The sequence below is a fragment of the Archocentrus centrarchus genome, chromosome 11 (assembly GCF_007364275.1).
Source record: "Archocentrus centrarchus isolate MPI-CPG fArcCen1 chromosome 11, fArcCen1, whole genome shotgun sequence".
In the NCBI taxonomy this organism is placed as follows: Eukaryota; Metazoa; Chordata; class Actinopteri; order Cichliformes; family Cichlidae; genus Archocentrus; species Archocentrus centrarchus.
The window spans coordinates 31,267,426-31,289,449 of NC_044356.1; the positions used below are offsets into that span (position 1 = coordinate 31,267,426).

General features: G+C 43.2%; 4 gene segments (V, D, J or C); 2 read left to right on the forward strand and 2 right to left on the reverse strand.

Annotated features, from left to right (window-relative positions):
- Positions 1 to 5,937: 5,937 nt before the first annotated feature.
- On the reverse strand, positions 5,938 to 7,823 carry LOC115787828 (Ig kappa-b4 chain C region-like). The segment is given in 2 exon segments: positions 5,938 to 6,512; positions 7,575 to 7,823. Coding segments are annotated over 2 exon segments (465 nt in total).
- Positions 7,824 to 8,722: 899 nt separating this feature from the next.
- LOC115787718 (Ig kappa chain V region 3381-like) lies at positions 8,723 to 9,206 on the forward strand. The segment is given in 2 exon segments: positions 8,723 to 8,776; positions 8,884 to 9,206. Coding segments are annotated over 2 exon segments (375 nt in total).
- Positions 9,207 to 17,587: 8,381 nt separating this feature from the next.
- LOC115787719 (Ig kappa chain V region 3381-like) lies at positions 17,588 to 18,070 on the forward strand. The segment is given in 2 exon segments: positions 17,588 to 17,643; positions 17,751 to 18,070. Coding segments are annotated over 2 exon segments (372 nt in total).
- Positions 18,071 to 19,999: 1,929 nt separating this feature from the next.
- Positions 20,000 to 21,195, reverse strand: LOC115787720 (Ig kappa-b4 chain C region-like). The segment is given in 2 exon segments: positions 20,000 to 20,396; positions 21,063 to 21,195. Coding segments are annotated over 2 exon segments (462 nt in total).
- Between the last annotated feature and the right edge of the window lie 829 nt (positions 21,196 to 22,024).

Sequence of the window (22,024 nt, forward strand, 5' to 3'; positions counted from 1 at the left end):
TACTGCAGAGACTGATACAGTTCACTGAGGACACACACACACACACACACACGCACACACACACACGCACACACACACACGCGCACACACACACACACACACACACACACACACACACACAGGTCATTTTTAGTCAGTATGTATCTGAATACTTTGTCCATTGCAGTTTCACTCAACTTCATGACTTTTGACCTCAACCTGTAATTCTTCGCATAGATCATAAATGCATTGATTCCCATGTTATGTAAAGGCAACAATCATAAGATAAGATAAGGTATAAAAATAAATAAAAGGTAAAAATATAAAATTCTAGACACTGATATTTACATGAGGGCATCTTATTGCAGTTTTGTTAATGAGTTTATGGTTCAGTGCAACTCAAACATAACAGAATAGAATAATTTACATTTTACATAACATCCAGTTTGGGGCTCAGAGCTGAGCAGATGGAAAGCTTGTGGACTAAAACTCTTCTTCAGCCTTTCAGTCTCAGTCCTCAGGCAGCAGTAATGCCGACCTGATGGGAGCAGGGAGTGTCTGGACTGTTTAAGGATCTTCTTAGCTCTGAACCTGCAATGCTTGATGTAAATGTCCTGCAGGTTGTGGAGGGAAGTTCAGTATGTGTATTAAATGTAGTAGAATAACATGAATAAACTGAGGCCAGTGTTGATCAGAGGCTGTCCAGGCCTTTCACAGCCACTCACACAGCAGCAGCACAATGATGATGTCACTGACTCTCCTGTGGGCCACCCTGTGTTTAAAATAGTGCACACAATGAGGAAAAGATCAACAAATCTGTGAGCACTCCATGTTGAGCAATATTTCAGTACTTCAGTATAGACTCTAATGATATGACAACAATGATTCTGGATCAGTGTGATAATGAGGACTGCAGCTGAGCTCAGTGAAAGGACCTCTGGACTCTGATTCTACTGATTTAGAACCAGATGTTGGACCAGAGTTGTACTGATCTTACAGTTTAATGACAGCTAACAGCAGCAGAGAAAGGATCAATTTAATATTTGACAGCTCAGAAATGATGATCATGTGTAACTGAGGACAGAACAGAATTAATTTACTGAGTGGAAACACTGACAGCAGTCTGTGTACTGCTGTCTGATCACAGACTTGTGTAAATATGTAGATATTTATCACATCACTTCTCATAACAGCCTGTTCAATTTTAAAACTCTGATCATAACAAAACAAGCAATTACAGTTTAATAACAATTTTACTATGAACAGTTAACAGAGTAAAAGTTGTAAAAAAAAATAAAATAAAAAAATAAAAAAACTTAGAAGCAGTCAGAGAGCAAATGTCCACTGCAGACGTACAGCACACTGATTCATTTAAACTCAAATAAACTGTTAAATTAGCAGTGAATGATTTTAATTCAGTGAAAACTATTCCAGCCTTTAAAAAAGCCTCATGTTGAGTAAAAGAAAAGTTCATCTCCAAATGACAATCTAAATTTAGCTCTGCATGCTACCAAAGACAAAGACATATGTTGATTGTGTCACTTTGACCTTTGTGAGCAAAAAACAAAATAAAATAAAGACATGACAAAGAGAGCATTTCCATATTTGTGGTCATTTGTAGAAAGTTATGGGAAGTGGAAAACAGCATCATCAGATCAGAGTCCCTGTTGTAGTTACTGTCTGTGAGAGCATTTCCATAGAGAGCCACTTTGCATCAGCAGCACCATGCTCCAGTGCTCTGGGAGACTTTATAGTCCTGAGAGTTGAACACTGGATGACTGACAGCTGTCCTTCATCACAACAGAAGCCACAGAAATCGTCCTCATCAAAACATGACTTTGATCTGCGTCCTCATCTGGACTCTCCTCTGCTGCTGCTTCACAGGTAAAGTCCAGAGAATCAAACTCCTCTCCTCTATCAACATCTGTCCCTCTGAAATGAAGCTGACAAAACCATCAAGCTGCTTTATGTTTGTGTCTCTGTATCCTCAGAGTCCAGAGGACAGATCACAGTGACTCAGCCTGGAGCAGTGAGCTCTGCTGTGGGAGGATCTGTGACCATCAACTGTAGGACCAGTCAGAATGTTCATAGCTCCAACTGGTTAGCCTGGTACCAACAGAAAGATGGAAAACCTCCCAAACGTCTCATTTACGGTGCTAGCACTCGAGCATCAGGGATTCCAGCTCGATTTACAGGCAGTGGATCAAACTCTGACTTCACTCTGACCATCAGTGGAGTCCAGGCTGAAGATGCAGCAGTTTATTACTGTCAGAGTTTTCACTATCCTAACAGTCAGTGGGTGGGCACACAGTGAAAAACAGTCGTACAAAAACCTCCCTCAGTCAGACTGAACAGAAAGTGAACTGACTGCTGCAGCTGGAAGATACTGCAGAGACTGATACAGTTCACTGAGAACACACACACACACACACACACACACACACACACACACACACACGAATGAACCTGTATCAAGACAAGTTCATTACTTAAAAAAATACTGACTGTCAGAGATCATGATCCTCCTAATTTTTTACTTTTTATTGATTTGCTAAAAAATTAAGATGAGCAACATGACATTGGATGAGAAAATGCTTAATCATGACCTTTGACCTCAGGTTTACAGTGGATAATCTTTACTCAGGTGAAGAGCAAAGACATTCATCCATGAGTTTGAGCAAACACATTTTGCTCAAAGGTAAATGAAACACTTGAAGGTAATGGAACAATCTGTGTTTCTGAGCTGCTCGGTTTACATTGTATTACAGTATTTCTGAACTGCTGTCTCACATTTCCTGACACAAATCCAAAAACTCAAAGCTAATTTCCAAAATCCCAGACTTTCCTGTCAAAATCAAACCATCACTGCAAAAAGCAGTGATCTGTGTGCAAAACCAACCACTGTGGGGAGATCAAACACACAGCAAGTAAAAAACCTATTCACAAAGACCATCTGTTACACACTACATCAAATAATTTAAGACGCAGCATCCAGGACACGTAGTCAGCAGAAAATGTTTATTTCAAGTGTGTACAGTGAAACAGTGCCATAGTCAGAGTGACATGACAGTGCTGAATGTAGATAAACAAACGATACGTAAATAATAAATAAATTAAATAAAATAATAATATGTGCCGAATCCAGTCTTAACAGGACTCTACAGTAACATCGTCACATGCATGTTCCATTGCCTCCAGTATATTCTCCCTGGTGTAGGGCTGTCGGTCAAACACCTTCCACCTCCACACAGAGAAAAACTCCTCTATTGGACTGAGGAAGGGGCTGTAAGGTGGATGGAACATGTTCATGTAGTGCTGGTTGTTTGTGAACCCCTCAGCACGGTGAAATTTCAGTGTCCCAAACTATGATGTATACAGGAGGCACTGCTTGCTGATCCAGCTGTTCACATGCAGCCATGTGATCCTGTAGACCACCCAGGAATGTGAGGAGATGTCTGGTGTTGTATGGCTCCAGGTTAGCATGATGGTGGAGGACCCCACAGTTACCAATGGCTGCACAGAGGGTGACAGTGCCACCCCGCTGGCCAGGGACTTCCACATGAGGCGTGAAAAGGGCGCTCCTGCCACCCGCATGTGGTCGTTGTTCAATTCTGGGAAAGTCAGAGTACACTTGGACATTACACTGTAATGAACGTCACAGTACCTGCAGTGTGGCATACTGTGTGTCAAAGGTTGTACAGCATGAACAGTGAATGCCCTGATGATGCTGCCACAGAGAATCTGCTCAGATTGGGTTGGACCCTTTGTCCCGCTTCCCTCATTGTCATCTCGTGGACGAGGACGTGGTTTCTTTGCTCAGTGGTCCTCGTCCTCTTCCTCCTCGTCTGCCACCTCTCACACGCGCTCTTCCTCCTCTGCCTCTCTGTATGTGTCTGTCCATTGTAGATGCACATGTGCCGCCTGCACACTAAACTGACTTTTGTCCTGCACAGTTGTTCTGCTCACATCATTTGACAAATGTGTGCTCAGTTGTGAGTTGCTGAGTGTAACAGATGACAGCGGTGTTGGAGTTGTGTTTGCATTCTGCTGCCAGTGTTTAAGGTTTAGCAACACACGTGTGAAGTGTGTTTAGTGACTGAGACTGTGTTTGCTGTTACAGAAAAGAGCGCGATTGAGCTGCACCGAATGTGTCGAAGTGCCTGAACTGCGTTCACGGTGTGGCCGGAAGAGTGTGTGATTAGAGAAATGTGTTAAGGCCTCTGTGGATTTGATTTAGGGAGTGTGGTTTAGTGTTTTAGTGACTGAGAAATACTGTGATATCTTTAATTATAACCTCTGGAGCTTGAAAAGGCGACTGGACTTCTTTTTGTTTCTTGAAGACGTTTCACCTCTCATCCGAAAGGCTTCTTCAGTTCTCAACCAAATGGTGGAGAGACCCAGGTATTTAAACCCCTGTGGGCGTAGTCCCCTGGAGGTGGTTATGACCCTCTATTGATCATGTGCTTGAACGCATGTGCCCAGGTGTGAAGGGGGCGTGGGTCATATTTAATCAGTGGTTTCAGTTGAAACCAATTTAGGACTCCGCTCCATTGTTTCCTGTGGCCTATTGAGGTCACTGGAACAAAGGTGTGAATGGGGGTTGAGACGTCTGGGAAGGGAGCTCAGGACAGCACTGTAAGCGGGGGAAAGTTGGTGACGTAATCCACCTCCTCTGTTCAATGATGGTTGTTCACAGTGGACATAGATGGCTTCTTTCACTCCTCTTTCAAACCATCTGTTTTCCCTGTCCAAATGTGGACATTGGCATCCTCAAAAGAGTGCCCTTTTTCCTTCAGATGCAGATGTACTGCTGAATCTTGTCCTGTCGAGGTGGCTCTTCTATGTTGTGCCATTCGTTTGTGAAGAGGCTGTTTGGTTTCACCAATGTAGAGGTCCGAGCATTCTTCACTGCACTGAACAGCATACACTACATCGCTGATCTTGTGTTTGGCGGGTTTGTCCTTGGGATGAACCAGTTTTTGTCTTAGGGTGTGACTTGGTTTGAAGTATACTGAGATGTCATGCTTGGAGAAAATTCTTCTGAGTTTCTCTGACAAGCCTGACACATATGGGATGACAATGTTGTTCCTCTTGTCCTTCCCATTCTCTGTAGTTTGTGTTTAATTATAACATTTTCAAGTATCACATTTTAAATATTTTTATTTTCATTTGTGTGTTTAATCATGCTCATAAAAAAGCCAGAACCAAACAATGTTCCTCAATTATTGTTAAACTCTTATACTCTGTATATTTAACATTTCAGTCCATCTTTGCAACATTACACGTCAGCATTGATAAATCTCTGAAACCATCACTTCCACTGTCAGGATCAATTCTGTCCTCATTACTTGAGTCCAATCATCTTCTTGCCCTCCTTCTGCGAGCCAATCAGCTTCTGTTCTGTGTGCTTTAAATCTCAGCGCTCTTCTTTCATTCTGCCGTTCAAACTCTCATTGGTGCGACCCGCCTCCTCCCCATCTCCACCTCATCCTGGACAATCAGAGATCCTCATTCAAGTCTCCACCTGCTTCATCTCTGCCAACACCAGTGTCTAAACTCCAGCCTGCTGTGAGGCTCCATCAGAGTTTATTCATTTATTGCCCAATAATTGAGTAATCAGACTTTGATCAATCATCTTAAATGGTTTTAAATGATCTCTCCTTAAAGATAGGGATGACTCTCTGCTCTTTAATCTTTATTATTTATTGTTTCACAAGGTCAGAATAAAATGCAGGTCAAAGAACTGCTTCAAGACTAGAAATTATGAGAGATTAGAGTTAATCTGCCACTGACATGGCCTCAGCATCTATCAAATATATTAAATGTGGATATAAGAATGAATTCAACCATTTTACACAACATTACACTCAATGTGTTCTGCTGCCATTTTTCTTTTGGTCGGCTTAATAAATCTTACAAAATGTTTGATATTTGTTAAACTCAGGGAGTCAAAGAACATGTTTACTCAGTACATTTTTATTCTTTTGAAAAGTTCAAATATCAGTTTTACAGCAGACAATCACAAAAGGATCAAACTAGAGGAGATTGTTTTTAGCATTTTTTTATCCTTATGAGATGGAAAATATTATGATTTGATTTTTTCTTTTAATGTGAGAAGAAAAAGAAAGAAAGAGACAGAGAGAGTTGGAGCACACAGAGAGCAGTAGCTGAAGAAAAGCAGGATCAGAGTCCCAGTGAGTCACATCAGGACTGGGAACACTGGTCTCTCCTCAGTGTCTCTGAGACCAGAGCCTGGGAGCCCTGGGTGGCCTCACAGGTCACAGAGCCCACCTTTCCCCACTGGTCTGCACTGAGTGTCAGGGTGCTGCTCCAGCTGCAGCGGCCGTCATTGTGCAGCACTGCTGGAGTCCTGCTCTCCTCCCCTCTGATGCTGCCACTGCTGCCGTCCATCTTCCAGGACAGCCTCCAGTCTGAGGGGAAGCCCTTGTTGGCCAGACACATGAGCGTGGCCTTCCCCTGCTGCAGCTCCTCCCTGGAGGGACCCAGCACCTTCAGGGCGGGGCGCACATCACCTAGGAGACACCAATCAGCTTAGAGCACAGGAACCACAACTTGATGTTCTCCTTGAAGAAGTTTCTGCCAGATGTTTTTCTGCTCCATCACTCACTCACTCACACATTGTTTCACTTCCTTTAAGAAAGCTCTCATGCACATCAGCACAGAGAGAATCATCACAGTTTGACCAACATTTAAACAACCAGAGAGCTTCACAGGCAGCAAAAATAACACACATTAAAAAACAAAACACATTTATCTGCAATTAAAGGCCTGAGAGTAGAAATGAGTCTTGAGCAAAGACTTAAAGGTAGAAACTGTTCGGGCAGCTCTAATATGAAATGGTAAGGCATTCCAGAGACTCGGGGCAACGACTGGAAAAGCTCGGTCAGCTCTATGTTTAAGTCTAAATCTTGGAGTATTGAGGATGATCTGATTAGCAGACCTCAGCGCTCTGACAGGAGTGAGAACATGAAAAAGGTGCCAGCACATTTCAGAGCTTAAAAACCATCAATAAAATCTTCAAATGAATCCTAATATTGACAGCAAGCCAGTGAAGAGAAGCTAAAACTGGAGTAATATGCTCACTGACTGAAGGAATGAGTGGAAACAAGAACAACTACTCATCAGCATCAAATGTTCTTCATAGAGGTTTCAAATGTTACTGAACAGTTCACATAATTCCAAACTAACTTTGAAACATCTGACACGATAAAAACATCAGAGTTTAAACTTCAAACTTCACAGTTTCAGTGAAACAAAGCAAACATGACGAGTCTGACAACAAATGATTATTATAGAAAGAAAGAAAGAAAGAAAGAAAGAAAGAAAGAAAGAAAGAAAGAAAGAAAGAAAGAAAGAAAGAAAGAAAGAAAGAAAGAAAGAAAGAAATAAAGAAAGAAAGAAAGAAAGAAAGAAAGTTTTGAATCTACATTTCCAAAGCTGACTTTGTTTCTCAGAGCAAAAATGTTTCTAAAATAATGAATCATGAACATGAAAAGTTTCCTACATGCTGAATATTAAAGGAAATGAAAGGAATGAAAAGAAGAAGAAATCAAAGAGTTCTAAGACTGACTTACTTCCAACATCCAGTCTGGTTCCTCCACCAAACGTCCACCACAGTGATACAAACTCACTGAGCCGCCGTACAAAAACCTCTGACTGCACAGAGACACGGCTCTCTGACTCTGAGACAAACAAACTCAACAAAATCATTCACTGTTTGTACAGTTTTGTCAGCTGATGTGAAAACTGAAAATATTACAGTGAAGAATATATAGATTTGGAATGTGTGACTTTGGACTTTTGTTGTTTTGGGCCTTTCTTCTGATATCAAACACTCACAATAACACAGTGGCACCAATTCATAGAATGTTCACTGGATTTAAAAGGTATCCATGTAAATTAAGACCTGCTTGATTCCCCAAAATCATTTTAGAATATTAATAATAATAAATATCTACATTTTTTTTCAGAGACCACAGGTTAATTGTAATATATCTTTAAATATTGAAAAATAAGACATGTTTCCATTTGATCCTCTGATAAACTGGCTGATTCCCTCCATAGAAAGATGCATATGTATTGACAAAGGACACAAAAACATGTAAATACTTCGGTGCTGAGCCGCCACTGAGACTCCAAGACTCTGAACTCTGCTGGAGGGATGAAGGCCATCCTCCCAAAACATGCAGATGGAGAGCTCTGTCCAACACATCGCTCCAAAATCTCCCAGAGTTCAACTGTGTCGAGCTTTTATAATCTGAAGAAAACCCAATAAAAGGATCAAACAAAAGAAAAACAACACTTTGGGCTCTTTATTAAACTTTTTGAATCCATTCACCACAATGTCAAAAAGATGTCTGTACAAAATATAAAGCATATTTACAGTGAATAATATTATTAATTATCAGTTGATCAAAGATAAAGCAAAAATATTTATTTAAAAAAGCAGATTAAAATATCCTTTCAGAAAGAACTCAGATTGATAAAATGCATTTTATAAATGTTTGAATTGTGATAAAAAATGAATGATTCATTGATAAACAGCATCATCATATTGATCCCTGTGTGAGTCAGTGAGAGCATTTCCATAGAGAGCCACTTTGCATCAGCAGCACCATGCTCCAGTGCTCTGGGAGACTTTATAGTCCTGAGAGTTGAACACTGGATGACTGACAGCTGTCCTTCATCACAACAGAAGCCACAGAAATCGTCCTCATCAAAAACATGACTTTGATCTGCGTCCTCATCTGGACTCTCCTCTGCTGCTGCTTCACAGGTAAAGTCCAGAGAATCAAACTCCTCTCCTCTATCAACATCTGTCCCTCTGAAATGAAGCTGACAAAACCATCAAGCTGCTTTATGTTTGTGTCTCTGTATCCTCAGAGTCCAGAGGACAGATCACAGTGACTCAGCCTGGAGCAGTGATCTCTGCTGTGGGAGGATCTGTGACCATCAACTGTAGGACCAGTCAGGATGTTCATGGCAACAACTATTTAAACTGGTACCAACAGAAAGATGGACAAATTCCTAAACTGCTCATTTACTACACTAGCACTCGATATTCAGGGATTCCAGCTCATTTTACAGGCAGTGGATCAAACTCTGACTTCACTCTGACCATCAGTGGAGTCCAGGCTGAAGATGCAGCAGTTTATTACTGTCAGAGTTTGCACATTCCTAACAGTCAGTATGTGTTCACACAGTGAAAAACAGTCGTACAAAAACCTCCCTCAGTCAGACTGAACAGAAAGGGAACTGACTGCTGCAGCTGGAAGCTACTGCAGAGACTGATACAGTTCACTGAGGACACACACACTGTTGGAGTTATGGTATAAATTCCATTCTGTTTATTATAAATTATCATATCTTCTGTTTGTATATTTTCTATAAGTTGTTTTATGTGCATATGATACTGTTGTTTTTATGTTTGAAATGGGAACACGTGGTGGTATTTCTTACAAAGGAAGTTGTAGTTACCTGCAGGCTGCTCTCAGCCTGCAGGTAATGGGGGAGGGGGATAGACTGGCAGTAGTGAGGGACATATGGACACGTAGCTGCCAAGATTTAGATCATCCACAGCGGGAGGAGCTGTGGCAGGTGCTGCTGGAGTTCAAGGACATTTTTGCTCTGTCAGAAGACGAGGTAGGCTTAACTCACCTCCTGCAGCACGACATTGACACGGGAGATGCACGGCCTGTGAAGTCACGCCCTCGCCGCCTCCCCCTGGCGCATCAGGCTGCGGCTGATAGTGCGATCGGGGAGATGCTCAGGGCTGGCGTCATTGAACCCTCCGACAGCCCCTGGGCCTCGGGGGTTGTGATGGTTAAAAAGAAGAAGAGCCCCAAAATGAGATTCTGTGTCGATTTTAGGCCGTTGAACAGTGTGACTAAGAAAGACTCATACCCGCTGCCCCGCATCGATGAGTGCCTGGATTTGGTTTCCGGCTCTTCCTGGTTCTCCTCGCTGGACCTGCGTAGCGGGTATTGGCAAGTGCCCCTCAGCCCCGCAGCCAGACCAAAGACTGCTTTCAGCACAGGCAGGGGGCTGTGGCAATTCCGTGTTCTCTGCTTCGGCCTATGCAATGCGCCGGCCACGTTTGAAAGGTTGATGGAAAAGGTGCTGGCCGATATTCCCCGACAGGAATGTTTGGTCTACTTGGACGACATCCTGGTCCACGGAAGTTCCTTCGAGGCAGCTCTGGCATCCCTGCGGCAGATTCTACAGCGGATAGCGGCAGCGGGCCTGAAACTCCACCCTGATAAGTGCTGCTTTATGAGGAAAGAGCTGGAGTTCCTGGGACACAAAATCGGGGGTGAGGGTATCAGTACGCTGGAGGAGAAAGTGCAGGCGGTGAAGGACTGGCCAACCCCCACAAACTTGAAGGACTTAAAGAGCTTCCTTGGTCTGGCGTCCTACTACAGGTGGTTTGTAAGGGGGTTCTCCTGTATTGCTGCGCCCCTGTTCCGCCTGCAGAAAAAGGATAGTGACTTTGACTGGTCAGCAGGATGTGAACAGGCTTTTGAGCGGCTGAAAAACGCCCTAACAGAATCTCCCACCCTCGCCACCCCCGGACCCCAGTCTGCCGTTTATTCTAGACACAGATACCAGCGATGTCGGAATGGGGGCAGTGTTGAGCCAGGTGGGGCCAGCGGGGGAGAGAGTGGTGGCGTACTTCAGCAGAACCTTTAATAAGGCTGAACGACGCTACTGTGTGACGCGAAGGGAGCTCCTGGCCATAGTACGGGCAATAAGTCACTTCAGGTACTACCTTTGTGGCCTGCCCTTCACTGTCCGGTCAGACCATTCAGCCTTGCAGTGGCTAATGGCGTTTAAGGAGCCAGAGGGGCAGATTGCACGCTGGCTGGAGGAATTAGCGCCATACGTCTTCGAAGTGAAGTACCGAGCGGGGGCTCACCACGCCAACGCAGATGCCATGTCCCGCCGCCCCTGTGCTCCAGCTGGTTGCCGGTACTGCGAAAAGCGGGAAGCCCGGGAGGAGGAGCTCCGGGCTGGGGGAGAGCATGATTCCGGGTGTAGCGGAGGTGAGCTGGCCTGCAGAGTGGCACAGGTGATTGACCCGCTCGAGTGGAGAGCGCAACAGGAGCAGGATGTTGACCTCCGGCCAGTGCTACAATGGGTGGAGTCTGGTCAAAGACCGCAGTGGAGCGGAGTGGCTGTATACTCACCTGCAACTAAAGGACTGTTTGTGAAATTTTCAGCTCTCCGAGTAAAGGACGGAGTGCTGCAGAGAGCCTGGAAGGAGCCAGCTACGGGGGAGGAGAGGTGGCAGGTGGTGGTCCCCAGGGCCCTGAGGGAGGCAGTTTTGAAGGCCTCCCACGGAACCGCCGGGGTGGGGCATTTTGGAGTTTCCAAAACCCTTCGGCGGCTCCGGCAGAGTTTCTACTGGGGGCAGCTCAGGAGGGATGTTGAGGACTTTTGCCACCGGTGTGACCTCTGTGCAGCGCACAAGGGTCCCTCAGACCAGTCCCGGGCCCAGCTACAGCAGTTAGCAGTGGGAGCCCCGATGGAGAGAGTAGCAGTGGGCGTGATGGGGCCTTTTCCACGCACAGACAGAGGAAACCGTTATGTCTTAGTTGCCATGGACTACTTCACAAAATGGCCGGAGGCATATGCCATACCCGACCAGGAGGCGGAGACGGTGGTCGACAGGCTGGTGGAGGGCATGTTTGCCAGGTTCGGGATGGCAGAAACCATTCACAGTGACCAGGGAAGGAACTTTGAGTCGGCTGTTTTCTCTGTCATGTGTGAGCGCTTAGGGATGCGAAAGACCCGGACGACACCGTTACACCCGCAGAGTGATGGGCTCGTCGAGCGCTTCAACAGGACCCTGGCGAAACAGCTGGCCATCCTCACTGCAGAGCACCAGCGTGATTGGGACATGCATCTCCCCCTTGTTTTGTTGGCGTATAGGTCCGCTGTGCAGGATTCCACCTTGTGTACGCCTGCCCTGCTCATGCTGGGGCGAGAGCTACGGACGCCAGCGGAGATGGCACTGGGGAGGCCTCCGGACGCTCCGGTAGTCGTACCGGGTCCGGAATACGCCAGGAGACTGCAGGACCGGCTGGAGTTGGCCCATGCTTTTGCCCGTGATCAGCTGGAGAAAGCGGGAATGAGACAGAAAAGGAATTATGACTTGAGGGTAAAAGGGAAAGACTTCAGGGCCAGTGACCTTGTGTGGGTGTACAGCCCGAGGAGGAAGAAAGGCCGGTGCCCTAAGCTGGACTGCCACTGGGTGGGGCCTTGTGTAGTGGTAGAGAAGCTGGGGGAAGTGGTGTACAGGGTTCAGCTGCCGACTAGGGGGAGACGAGTGGCCCTTCATAGAGACAGGCTGGCTCCATATAAGGGTGATGTGCGCCCAGTCCAGTCAACCCCCCTGAGAAATGAAACAGCCACAGCCCCAGACTCACTGACTGTGCCCCCTTCTACTGCCCCACAGCTTCCTCCACTTTTGCACCCCATCCCAGATCAAAAGCAGGGTGCTGCAGGACAGCAGACACAGCCCCAAGTGTCGTCTACAAGGGGGCTGCAGAGGCAGAGAAGACCCCCAGGTCACCTCAGAGACTTTGTACGGGATCCCTCGGGGCGAGGGATTTAGTGAGGGGGGGCAATGTAGCGATTCTCTTAGTTAGAGAGCGTGTTGATGTTGTGGGATTTCGGACTGTTCGGGAGGTTCGTGAAGGCAGCATGGGGAGAGAGAAAAGACCGAGAGCTTGCCTGTGTGTGTGTGTTGCTGTTCCGCTGTTGTAGTTGTGGTTGGCGTGGCTGTGGCCTACAGCAGCCGTTTTTCTGCTAATAAAGACGACCTTTGTTGTGAATATCGCCGACTGTGGAAGTGTGTTTACAACGTTACAATATCATCAGGTTTTGCACCAACCAAAAATCTAGTTTATACCAGTTTTAACAGGACTGATGATATTGGATTGATGATATATCAGGCAGCGCGGTGGTGCAGTGGTTAGCACTGCTGCCTCACAGCTAGAATAACTTCTAGAAGTTCTGGGTTTGACCTTGGCTGTGTGTCTCCCTGTGCCTGCGTGGGTTTCCTCCCACAATTACATGCAATAACTGGGGTTAGGTTAATTGGTCGCTCTAAATTGCCCACAGGTGTGAATGGCTGTCTGTCCCTCTGTGTTGGCCCTGCAACAGGCTGGCAACCTGTACAGCAGGGCTCACCAACACGGTGCCCGCGGGCACCTGGTCGCCCGCAAGGACCACATGAGTCGCCCGCAGGCCCGTTCTAAAAATAGCACAACTCACTAGTGAGCTGTGTCTAAAAAAATTTTTATTCTGTTGCTATTCTTTTTTATAATCACACTTGCATTTATATAGCTTTAAAAATGACAGTATCTTAAAAATATCCTCATTATACATGACGTTTAGAAAAGTTAGGGTGAACTCTGACTTACTCTAGTTCTAATTCAATGGTCAGTATTGTGCGCATGACAAAACCAGTGCTAATGGAACGTAGGCTAGCGGACACAGCGAAGATGGGCGCTGAGTGCAGTTTCTTTCCCCAAAAATATGGCTGAAAAAAGAAAGAAAACTTATCACTTTAACGAGGAATGGGAGAAGGAGTTCTTTTTTACGGTTGTGAAAGAAACCTGCGTGTGTCTCATTTGTGGGGCGACCGTAGCGACGGCAAAGCGGCACAATATTGAGAGACATTTCACTACGTGTCACAAAAATTACCATGCTAACTACCCACCGGGAAGCGCACTACGTGCAGAAAAAGCCAGTGAGCTAAAGGCAGCTTTGGGTAAGCAACAATCTTTTTTCACGAGGGCGGGAAAAAAGTCACTAAAAGCAACCGAAGCCTCGTTCAGAGCTACACATTTTCTGATCAAGAAGAAGAAGGCATTTTCAGATGGAGCAGTTGTCAAAGAAGCAATGATGATAATAGCTAACACTGTACTTAAAGACGACAAAAATGGAACCGATCTAATCTGTACTCTCTCCGACGTCCAACTGGGGGCATCTACGATGGCTAGACGAGTGTCAGCTATGTCTGGTAACCTGGCCGATCAGCTGGACCGGGATCTGGCAAAGTGCAGGTGGTTTAGCATCCAGTGCGACGAGTCCGTGGACGGCAGCAGTACAGCGCAGCTATTGGTCTTCATCCGGATGGTGTTTGAAGATTTCTCCACAAGAGAAGAACTCCTGACACTACTGCCCTTAAAGACAACTACGAGGGGAGTTGACATTTATAACACGCTGAAGGAGTTTTTCGTGCAGAAGAAGGTAGCATTGGAAAAACTGGTGGCGGTGACAACAGACGGGGCTCCTGCTATGATCGGCCGACATACAGGTTTCATCGCTCACTGTAAAGGTGACCCAGACTTCCCAACATTTCTGCATTATCACTGTGTCATTCACCAGCAGGCGTTATGTGCAAAAGTGATCGGCTTTGAGCACGTGATGACTCCCGTTGTAAAAATAATTAACAACATCCGCTCCAAAGCTAAACAGCACAGGATTTTCAAGGTGCTATTGGAGGAGATGTCAGCTGAATATGGTGAACTGCTGCTACACACAGAAATCCGATGGCTCAGCAGAGGACGAGTTTTATTTCTTTTTTTGTCACTTTTGGGTGAAATCAAAGAGTTCATGCAGTCCAAAGGCGAAGACGTCTCACTGCTAGAAGACACAGAGTGGACCCTTGACCTTGCATTTTTGACGGACATTACTGGGAAACCAGGGTTATAATAGTTTTGGATTTTACATTATAGTTTAGTTTTAGTTAGTTTTTACTTTTTTTTCTCTAATTCAGTTAGTTTTAATTAGTTTTCAGAGTGGTTTTGCTCGTTTTTATTAGTTTTTATTTTTGGTTTCATGCTTAGTTTTAGTTAGTTTCAGTTAGTTTCAGTATTAGTTTTAGTATTTTCATACCTAATCAGGTGCAAGATTCAAGGCGCAAAAGTGACTATTGTGTAATGAAAACTTGACAAAAGATACAGTTTAAAGAAATATAGTCAACAACCAACTGTTCACAAGACATGCTAAATTTGTGTAATATTAAGGACACACATGAGCATAACCAGGGAGAAACAAAGAAAAACATGAACTCCCAAACTCAATAAATTCTACAATAAACTCCACAATTAAACTTCAGCATCAGTGCAGCAGATTAATAACGCCTACATGTGGTGTTAAACAAAAACAAACTCTTTGAAGGAGTCAAAGCTCAAATCCAGCTGCATCCTGATGTTCTCACCACCTGAAGCTGCTTCTGTTTTGGAGCTAGCTTGGTTAGATGCTCGCTAATTAAACCTGCAGGGTCTTTGCGGCCTCTGTACACAACCTACAGAAGTTGCCGACCTCATGTCCGCATTTATGCTTGTGTAGCTGGATTGTGTGTGTTAATTACCTTGTGGTCGTGTGCAGGTGTTTGTACTCAAAGAACCTCCATACGGGACTAGGCAGACCGCAGCCATTACTTTGCGGACCAGCGCGGTGAGCGCACGCACATGCGCACTCACACAGTTGTCCTGTGGCGCTCCCAGCTTAAACTCGGAGAGCGGAAACAATGATTTCATATCAATCCACAAGGCTTAAAAACCCCCCCCAAAAAACAAATAAATGAAAGTAAGTTTATCGATTATTTCAGTTAGTTTTAGTTAGTTTTGTAAACTCACAATTCAGTTTTAATTAGTTATCGTTTTTTCCTTTTAATTATAGTTTTTATTTATTTCAGTTAACGACAATGTTTTTTCAATTTCAGTTTTCGTTATTTCGTTCGTTTTCGTTAACTATAATAACCCTGTGGGAAACTAAACGTCTTGAACTGCGAGCTGCAAGGCAAAGGTAAAACTGTTGTTGATATGATAAGTGCTTTAAATGCATTTAAAGCCAAGATGAACATTTTCTCTGTGGATTTACAGAGAAAAAAAGTGCTGCACTTTCCCTCTGTGCAGTTGGTGCTGAAAAACAATGCTTCTGCATCTGACACATTTGACAAAGTTGCAGAAAAGTACTGTGAAGTCATAAACAGACTTGGGCAAGAGTTTGAGAATAGGTTTTGTGATCTTGATCAGCTTGAGCCATGTGTGTCATTCATTTCCAATCCTTTCATGAATGTGGACACAACATACTTTGCTGAGAAACTAAGTGCAACATTCAACTTGGATGCTGGACAGGTGGAGATGGAAATCATAACATTGCAAAATGACCTACACCTCAAAGTTTACCAGACTGCACCAAACTTTTGGTCCCTTGTTGACACAGAGAAGTACAGTGGTGTATGCACAGCAGCTATGAAGGTTGCCAGCCTGTTTGGTTCAACCTATCTCTGTGAATCAGCGTTTTCTGACATGAACTTCATCAAGAACAAACACAGAACATGCCTCACTGATGCACATCTGAAAGATGCACTCACAGTTGCAGTTTCAAGTTACACACCAGATTACAGTGCACTGGTGAACAGCATGCAATGCCAGTCTTCTCACTAATAAAGAAACCAATGCCAGATGTTAGTGGCAACATGGCAGTGTCATGGCAAAGTTTAATTAAAATATTGAGGAATTGTGTTCAATTTAAAAGTGTGTTCATGACATATAAGTTATAATTTTGTTAAAAATGCAGCAGATTTGGTCATGAGTTCAAAATGTGACAAGATTTATTTAAAAATATGTAAGTTGATTTTTCTTTAACATTACATAATAACTTTTGAAACATGGTGCAACATAGTTCATGATTTGCTAAAAAAATGTTTGTGAATGGCTAGTGAAAATTGGACATTTTTCCTATGAAATGTAGTGATGTAAGTGATTATCTAAAAATGTGACAATTACTGAGATTAAAAGAGATAAAGTGCTGAATATTGATATGTTTCCCACCTTGTTTTCATTGCTAATTATTGGGAGAAACCATTAACATGATCAGTGTCTTCTCATAGATGAGTATCATTAATCATTATTGATAATGTATAACTAAAGGCAAACTGAGTAAATTTGTTATTTCAGAAGAGCGTGTCAAACTGGTGCCCTTTGTATGACTCAGTACCCATGAAGTAGCTCTCAGTTTCAAAAAGGTTGGTGACCCCTGCTGTACAGGGTGTACCCTGTCTCTCACCCTGTCAGCTGGTAGAGACTCCAACTATAACAGATACGTTTGGTCAATTAGAACATACAGTTTAGTTCAATTGGTAATGGAGCAGTGCTTACTTAACAAGCTGAGTGAAATAAATGGGTGGTGAGTGATTCCTTAAACTAAGTATCTTCAATTTAACTTAGATCTTTCACTCCATTCCAAAATTGTCTCAAGTACATTGAACATAGTCCACTGCACTTATTCAACTGATGCTTCATTACTTCAAAAATTTAAGGCAACCAGTTACCTTAGTTTTTTTTTAAAAGTAGATTCAATTTATCCTGATTTACAGTGTTGATAAACAGCATCATCATATTGATCCCTGTGTGAGTCAGTGAGAGCATTTCCATAGAGAGCCACTTTGCATCAGCAGCACCATGCTCCAGTGCTCTGGGAGACTTTATAGTCCTGAGAGTTGAACACTGGATGACTGACAGCTGTCCTTCATCACAACAGAAGCCACAGAAATCGTCCTCATCAAAAACATGACTTTGATCTGCGTCCTCATCTGGACTCTCCTCTGCTGCTGCTTCACAGGTAAAGTCCAGAGAATCAAACTCCTCTCCTCTATCAACATCTGTCCCTCTGAAATGAAGCTGACAAAACCATCAAGCTGCTTTATGTTTGTGTCTCTGTATCCTCAGAGTCCAGAGGACAGATCACAGTGACTCAGCCTGGAGCAGTGAGCTCTGCTGTGGGAGGATCTGTGACCATCAAGTGTAGGACCAGTCAGGATGTTTATAGCAACTGTTTAGCCTGGTACCAACAGAAAGATGGAAAACCTCCCAAACGTCTCATTTACTATATTAGCAGCAGAGATTCAGGGATTTCAGATCGTTTTACAGGCAGTGGATCAAACTCTGACTTCACTCTGACCATCAGTGGAGTCCAGGCTGAAGATGCAGCAGTTTATTACTGTCAGAGTTTGCACTATCCTAACAGTCAGTATGTGTTCACACAGTGAAAAACAGTCGTACAAAAACCTCCCTCAGTCACACTGAACAGAAAGTGAACTGACTGCTGCAGCTGGAAGCTACTGCAGAGACTGATACAGTTCACTGAGGACACACACACACACACACACACACACACACACACACACACACACACACACACACACACACTCACAGTGTAAACTGTCATTAAGCACACTAAACCTTTCCAAAGTACCCCTTTAACCACTTGTCATCAGTGCTGTACACTCAAACAAAGGGATTCAGATGCAGTCATGGAGGAGCGTGGAGTTCAAATTCACAGTAAACTTTATTTACAGGTGACTCAAAAGAACTGACATAAAAATCAGCAGCCAGTCTAACCACGAAATTTGAGCTTCTTAGTTTGCAAAGTGTGAAAACGATTGATGAGAACCAAACCTATGCCAAACTAAACAGAGTCACTCCGTCCCAAATGTACATTTATAAAAGGGCTACCACTGAATGCATGAATAACTCTGAAGCTGACTAATACTCCCAGACTGGTGGTGTGAGGGGGCATGGGGGAGAAGAGAGATCCTCGGGTCGGTTCTGACGAAAAATGGAGAAGGGGATTATTTTGTGTTTGTCACTCTGAGGTGAGAGCGGTGTGGGGGAAGGCAGACTGGCTCAAACTAGTGATGACGGTGCGACTCTGAAGCTTCGATATGGAACAAACAGCCCAACCCCAGCCCCTCCACAAAAGCAGGGACACAGCAGCACTGACATCACACCACTAGTCAATATGTATCTGATTACTTCATCCATTGCAGCTTCACAACATCCATTCAATATAATCTTTGTATCTACAGACAAGCTGTGAGAATGTGTGACAATCAATCCACTTCATGACCTTTGACCTTACCTCGTGCTTCTTCACAGACATCTTAAATACATCCAGTTTGTGAAGACAAAGATCATCATCACACAACTGCACATTCCTGTTAAGATTCATCCTGTTTGTGTTCATTGTTGCAAGTTTGTATTTTAAAGTTTCGGCCTGTAGATCCCAGAAAGTCCCATGTAAGAGTATGTAGATGTATTAGATGTAGTAAATTAACATGTTTTTACTGGTGGAAATCAAATGATGTCATGAATGATTTGATTATTCAGTGTTTGTTGAGGGTCAAACAGCATGACATGTTCAGAGGCCAGTGCTGATCAGAGGCTCTTCAGGCCTTTCAGAGCCAATCACACACCAGCAGCACAATGATGATGTCACTGACTCTATCAGCTCTTGGCTGCAGTCAACAACATATCATTAAACATTTGATTTCTCAGTATGAAATTTTATGTGTTACAATACTTACTTTTGCTCATGCTGTGTTTTTTCTTTGTTTTGTTTAAATATGTAAAATATTCTTTATTTTAAATTTCAGTCTCCTTTATGTTACATTTGTTGGCTGATGTAATATTTTTACATGTCTGCTGATTTCAAAGTTGTTTCAATGTTACCTTCATTCATGACTTTTGACCTGCATTACTGCTGCCTGCTGTGCATCTGTACAAAGTCTGATGTATTCATTTACGGATGGATCATACATAATATACATAAGCAGAGTTTTATAGGATTTCTGTTATTTCTGGTTAATCTGTTCATGTTAAATTATTTTTGATTCAAAACCCAAAAAATCTTCAGTGTTTAGTTTTTAAAATCCTCGTACTCAGAGCAAAATGCAAGACAGGAATATGAATTAAACTTAAATAGATATGAGAACACCGTCAACAGTTCTAAAATCATGAAAAACAAAACATGTCAATCTGTTTTTGTTCTAAAATGTAATTTTCCCTTTGAGGTCATTTTCTGATTAATGATAGTACTGCAAGAAATACAAAGATGTGTGTAAGAAAGATATTTATTATTTGAAAAACCTTACAAACATCAACTCTACGAAAAGCAACAAACACAACAAGGATGAAGAGAGAGTGAGATTGTTAAAGAGCACAGAATGAAAGCAGGAGCTTTAAACCAGGATCAGACTGAGTCACATCAGGACTGGGAACACTGGTCTCTCCTCAGTGTCTCTGAGACCAGAGCCTGGGAGCCCTGGGTGGCCTCACAGGTCACAGAGCCCACCTTCCCCCACTGGTCTGCAGTGAGTGTCAGGGTGCTGCTCCAGCTGTAGCGGCCGTCATTGTGCAGCACTGCGGGAGTCCTGCTCTCCTCCCAGCTGATGCTGCCACTGCTGCCGTCCATCTTCCAGGACAGCCTCCAGTCTGAGGGGAAGCCCTTGTTGGCCAGACACATGAGCGTGGCCTTCCCCTGCTGCAGCTCCTCACTGGAGGGACCCAGCACCTTCAGGGCGGGGCGCACATCACCTAGGAGACACCAATCAGCTTAGAGCACAGGAACCACAACTTGATGTTCTCCTTGAAGAAGTTTCTGCCAGATGTTTTTCTGCTCCATCACTCACTCACTCACACATTGTTTCACTTCCTTTAAGAAAGCTCTCATGCACATCAGCACAGAGAGAATCATCACAGTTTGACCTGAAATATGTTCAAACTACTCTGGAAATAAAAGCGACAACATTTATAAAACAAGTTAAGCTTAAAAATCATCAGATCTGTGTAATACACTACTTGGTAGAGATAAAAACTTCATACCACCACTTACTTCATGTGGATTTTAATCAGTTTTTGAACAATTTCAGGATTTCAGACTAAATTTGAAATCATATCTGACACAATAAAAACATCTTTATCTTCAATCTGTCCAGTTTACATGAGGACAGTAACAGTTAATTCATCCTAGCTACAGTAACTGTGGAGGAAAACTAGAAAACAATCACAGCATGATTAAAGTTTATATTATTTACACATCACATTCATTTCAGTTTGACTCAAATGTCGACATAAAGTTCAGGCAAAGCTGATGAGGTCAGCCACCATGGTATAATGGGAATATTAATACTACTACATCAATACTGTTCACATTCACAATTACACATATTTACATAAAAAGAAAAAACAGAATAAACTTACTTCCAACATCCAGTCTGGTTCCTCCACCAAACGTCCACCACAGTGATACAAACTCACTGAGCCGCCGTACAAAAACCTCTGACTGCACAGAGACACGGCTCTCTGACTCTGAGACAAACAAACTCAACAACATGAAGGATTGTTTGTATCATTTAATAATATAATAAGAGTGTAATTTTAAAATAAAAACTAATGAAACACAGCCCAACATTATTATTATGTACATTTGACAGTGTTTCCACCACAGATAAGATTCATATCTTTAAAGTTTCTGCACTTCCTAAAACTTTAAACAATGAACTTAATGTTCAGCCGACATTCACAAAACTGCTCAAACTTCACAAATGCATCAAAACTTTTCTCTGTGTTCAGTGTTTTCGTGCACAGAAAAAGTCAAAATGATAACAATGCTGAGCAGTTATTACACTCTACATCACAACACAGAAAACACAAAGATCAGGACAACTCGAGTCTTTCCAGCCTCATGTGGTTGTTCTGTTATCCTAAAACTACTTTTAAAATAATTTAAAAGAGAAATAATTGATTTTAACAAATTGATGCTGAGTTGCAGTCACTGCAATCACTGCAAAGTGTGTTATAGTGAATGAGAATATTTAGGGCCAGATTTGCTAAAGTAAGTAACATTTGTGCAACTTTATCTTTTTATGTTATTAGACTGTGTGCTGTTTAATTGTTTGTAGGTTTCTGATTGGCCAACATTTCTTTATGGTTTTGGTCATATTGCCATATATCGCATGGGCATGCTCATTACATAGTTTCTACTGTTTTCCTGTAGACAGAGATGTTTTTCAAAATAAAGGCACAAAATTCTCAGTTTAAAAGATACTCATATATGTGTGGTTGTAACCTAAGATCTAAGAAAGAAAAAAATACACTTTTCCAACCAATGATCTGAAGATTTAATTAACTGGCGAATCAAAGATCAATATTTATTGAGGAAT